General features: G+C 30.4%; 1 protein-coding gene across 1 annotated transcript; it reads right to left on the reverse strand.

Annotated features, from left to right (window-relative positions):
* Nucleotides 1-1314: 1314 nt before the first annotated feature.
* On the reverse strand, nt 1315-4528 carry LOC111921170 (peptidyl-prolyl cis-trans isomerase CYP71). Its single transcript, XM_052766389.1, is given in 14 exon segments — nt 1315-1341; nt 1445-1500; nt 1608-1665; nt 1749-1817; nt 1909-1976; nt 2450-2540; nt 2629-2711; nt 3049-3082; nt 3171-3303; nt 3425-3642; nt 3748-3924; nt 4021-4128; nt 4296-4371; nt 4476-4528. Coding segments are annotated over 14 exon segments (1251 nt in total).
* Between the last annotated feature and the right edge of the window lie 271 nt (nt 4529-4799).

The raw sequence follows: 4799 nt of genomic DNA on the forward strand, positions 1-4799 counted from the left end.
TTTTATTAAATTATATATTGTATTTAAATGTAATAATTGTAATAAATGTAACCATAATTTTTTTTTAAACGACCATAATATTAAAACACACTAGTGAAGCAAAGAAGCTATGAAATGCAAAATATAATAATAAACATATATCAAGTTCATTGATTAAACTTTCTTTCTAATTTTAAAATTCATAAACTAAAGCACAATTATTTAATTCGCTTATGTATTTAAATTATTTATATAAATTGAAAAAGAAATGAGCATTTCAATTTCAATAATCTATAATAATAAGTATTTTTTTACCTGTTGAGTTCATATGTTGCGAAGATATTCAGATACGAAGTCTTAAAATCATATTGTCAAAGGTTATGTTGTTGTCTATATCATAGTTTATGTCACTTCAATATATCTATGTATTCTACAAGCATTTGTAATTTGTGTACTTAATATTGAAGTCTCCTAGTACATTTTATATCTTTTGATAGCACTATAGATAGTTTTGTAGCATAGGTTACTTGTACGGTTTTAACACTTCATACTTACTCTTTGTAACCTTTCACTACTAGAAAAAAGGTCTTTTACGACGCTCATTGCGCGTCGTAAAACGCTCAGACGACGCGCAAATGCGTGTCAAGGAAGGCCCTGTCATAAAGAGAGACGACGCGCTTTTGCGCGTCATCTATAGACGACGCGCATTTACGACGCGCGGTTACGACACGCAATGCGTATCAAGGAAGGCCCTGTCGTAAAGGAAGACGACACGCATTCGCGTGTCGTAACCTTACGACACGGGTGTTAATGACACACAATGCGTATCAAGAAAGCCCCTGTCAAGAAAGGCCATGTCATAAATGAAGATGACATACATTTTTGCGTATCGTAAATTTAAATGTTAAAAAAAAAATTTATATATTTATTAATTTTTAAATTAAATTTTCATTTAATTTCTTATAAAAGAAATAAAATACCATATACAAAAAATACAATCCATTGCATAATATAAAATAAATTGCACAAATTATAATGTCATACAAAGAATCATTCAAATGTTAAACAAAAATAATACATTGCTAACATGTGTTATACATTCCTATAAAACTAACAAATAATCATACAACTCTCTTTCTTACTGGAAAGGAATGCCAAACATGATTACAAGTCTCCCTTAATCTTGATTATAATCAAATGTATCTTTAATTCTTTATATAAATGAAGCTTAAATGATGTCTTTAAATAATGAACACAATAAATGTTATAAACCTTTTGAGGCCCCATAACATCAGGATCTGAGTTTTCTATTTCAACTGCAGGACTACCGTTAGTTTAAGGATCACTTTTTGGACGCTTTTTCTTTTGCATACATTAACAAACATGTTAACTTTCAAGAAATATATTTAGTTTTTAGGCTCATAGTGGCATGCATATAGCTGAGGTGAGAGAAAGGTATACATACAGCTAGTAAGACATCCAGACTATCCATAACAGGTGGTTTCAAATTTTCATAATCAACTGCATTGTAAGATAACATGAACACAAGAAAGGTAATCAAAGGTTAAAATATTACATATTTACATGTTAAAAGTGTAAAGAAAAGATGATGTGGTTACACAGCTTACCATCAGAATTTAAGAGGTCGCTACTTAATGTGTGTCCTACTTGTGCCATAGAAATCAACTACAATCACCACACACACCGAAAAGGGTCATGTATACAGAAATGGTGGATAGAAGAGAAAGAAGATAAAGCTAAAAAACTACCTGCATTGTAGTAATAAACTCTTTGAAGCCAAGAAAGCCTTGTCGTCTAGAATCTGCAATTGCCCATACCTTAAGAAGTGGTATGAACAGGCGTAGAGAAATAGTTAGGACAGATTGGGATTAAAAGAGTAGAAAAGCAGAAAGAGAACTATAAGCTAACTTCTGTGCCCTTATGAGCACACTTAGCAATCAAATTAATGATCAAAACTTGAGGAGGTAAAACACTATCTAAAAAATAAATAATCATTTATTTAGAGAGTTGAATGCAAAAAATAGTAACATACTCTTATTGATTTGTTCTAAAATCAAGAAATTCCCATGGTTTTGGTCCTAAGAAAGTTGAAATGACTATTTTTCCCTTTTACTTTTAGTTAATAAAATATTAAAACAAATATGAAAAAACATAAAAAAATAAATTAAAAGGGCAAAACAGTCATTTCAAATCTTTCAGGGACCAAAACCAATTTTGTAGTTTTGTCAATAAAAAAATAGTAATTTTTATCATTTAAAACTTCAATTCAAAAACACTTAACCTCTATTCAGCATCACTTCTAGGTAGAAGGGTAAAATGGTCATTTACTCAATAAATAACCACTCTATATGTTCATTCATTACTTTCAAGAGACAGATATCATTTATCCATCCAAAAATTTAACAGAAAAAAATTAAAAAAAGAAAAAAAAAAGGAAGAAAGCTCTTACCTGTTATGCAAAGGACCATACCATTAAGCAACAACCATCCCTCATGGCCATTCCTTGAGAAGAATTGATAGATATAATGTGGAGATATTGCCTTGAAAATAGAAGGGTAATGATATATGATGTTGTAAATTCCAATAAAAGGAGTAGTCAATGCCCATGCACCCATAATAGGTGAGAACAAAAAGCTCGCTCTTGTAGTTCCAAATTTTTGAACCAAAAAACAGAACAACAAGAACTAATGCAGACAGAGCTTCCACTAGAGCTGAAAAGTAAAAAAAAAACATAAAAAAATATGACAAGATCTTTATAAATGTAGTTGAATAAACAAAAATCAGAGGAATGATGCACAGATGATGATGAAGCAGAGACAAATAAGAAAGTAGATTAAGAAAGGATGGTTTTCATCCATGTTCCAAAGGTTAGGTATAACTCGTATTTTTTTTCATTTTTAGCATTTTTAATGGTCATTTAGTCTCGTTTAGATGGTCTATTCAGTCTAGAAAGGCAACACTCCTTATGTTGTAATAGAGTTGGAAAGTCAATAAATCTTGCCAAGGTATAAAAAAATATTAAAAATTGAATCTTGGCATACAAAAAACAAAAAAATAATATGTGAAATGTTGTGTGCATAATCTGGTAAATATATATATCATCAAGGATATTAATTATTATTTATTAAAATCAAATAAATCATTTTAAAAGCAAAAAGTAGGCTACTTACCACATTTTCTGGAAGAGATGTTGTAACAGACTTTCCAATATCTGATGCAGCCATAAGTTCATCAGGAGGAGGCTTTTCATTAAAGACATCCCTACCCTTGGTTGCATCATCAGGTTCCTCTGGTTCTCTTTAGCTATTTTTATTTTTATAACATATGAACAATCATAAATATATGATTTTACTTTTACACAAAATAAATAATATATATATATATATATATATATATATATATATATATATATATATATATATACCTGAACAAATAGATTCTGTGTTTCTTAAAAGCACAGCATAACAAAGTAGGATCTGTCATGGGATCTTTGCTTTCATTCACATTTACAGCAGCAGCAGGAATTTTTCGCACTTTTTTACTGCTTTGATCACCTTGATACAAAGCAATTCTTAAAAACCTGTCATTATTTTCCACCTTCCCTAATATTCTGGAAACTTTGTTTGTGTGCAAATTTACAATCTATCACCAATTTATGAATAAAACATTAGAAAATAAAATCTTCGGATTACTGCATACACCTTAGAATTTGAGAAAAATAAAATGGCACAAGGTAAAATTTCTTACTTTAATACCAAGGAGAGTTGGATAAATAATGAAATTAGAGCTTTCATCAAATAGTGCATTTGGCTGTGGGACATTTTCTGTTTTTTCAATTTCTCTTTCAACTGCCATTCTTCTCCCAAAATCAATAGCTTCTAATCGATACAAAGGAACATCGCTTCTTTGAAGATCTTGAGCATTCTAAACAAACCAAAGTTAGGTTAAATCTTCATAATAGTTAAGGATATATACGTTTAAATGTCATGAAACTGAGGGCAAAAGAGTAAATTTACTTACCTCAAGTGATTCATCATAGACACGTCTTAGTTTACCAGTTCTATACCAAAATATACGTATTATTCGATCTGGTGATGTGATTGCAAATTGTTTGCCATCTGGACTTACCTAAAAGAAAAAAACAGAAATATTTAAAAAATAATTGATGCTACATGAAATAAATCTTCTTTCTGTGAATGAGTGACACACTCTTTTATTACAAATTTTATCCTAATTACAACAAAATAAATTTTATAATAGCTATTACTCTCTACAAACTGAATTTAAATCATTACCTCAATAGCAGAAACAACAGTTTTACTTTTGACAATCGCAAACAAATCAGTATCACTTTTCAACTTGAAATTAACCCTGAAGAATCCAACAAACAAGAAACATCAATATATGAAGCCAAACAACAAACAAAACAAGAAAATCATAAAGTATTCACAATTTCACACAATTACAAAACATACCCACTTTCAGGGAACTGAAGTGTAGCAGGATCCCAATATTCGATAATCCCCATGGTATCTCCAGATACCACAGTATCAAAAGCATCAATATATATTTACCAGATTATGATTACCTAGAAACATAGACGATGGCAACATGGTGGGTCTGGGTGACTAGGATGGTTCCGGTCTTCATGTAGCCATTTTTGTGTAATATCTAAGATTATTGAGTTCTTTTCCATGAACCGTTCTCACCAATTACCACCACTACTGGATTCCGGTACACTGTTTCCAATATATTTTTCTTCAAACCAATGAAGTCGGAGGTTCAACATTGAAATTGAT

The sequence above is a fragment of the Lactuca sativa genome, chromosome 8, assembly GCF_002870075.4.
Source record: "Lactuca sativa cultivar Salinas chromosome 8, Lsat_Salinas_v11, whole genome shotgun sequence".
Lineage (NCBI taxonomy): Eukaryota > Viridiplantae > Streptophyta > Magnoliopsida > Asterales > Asteraceae > Lactuca > Lactuca sativa.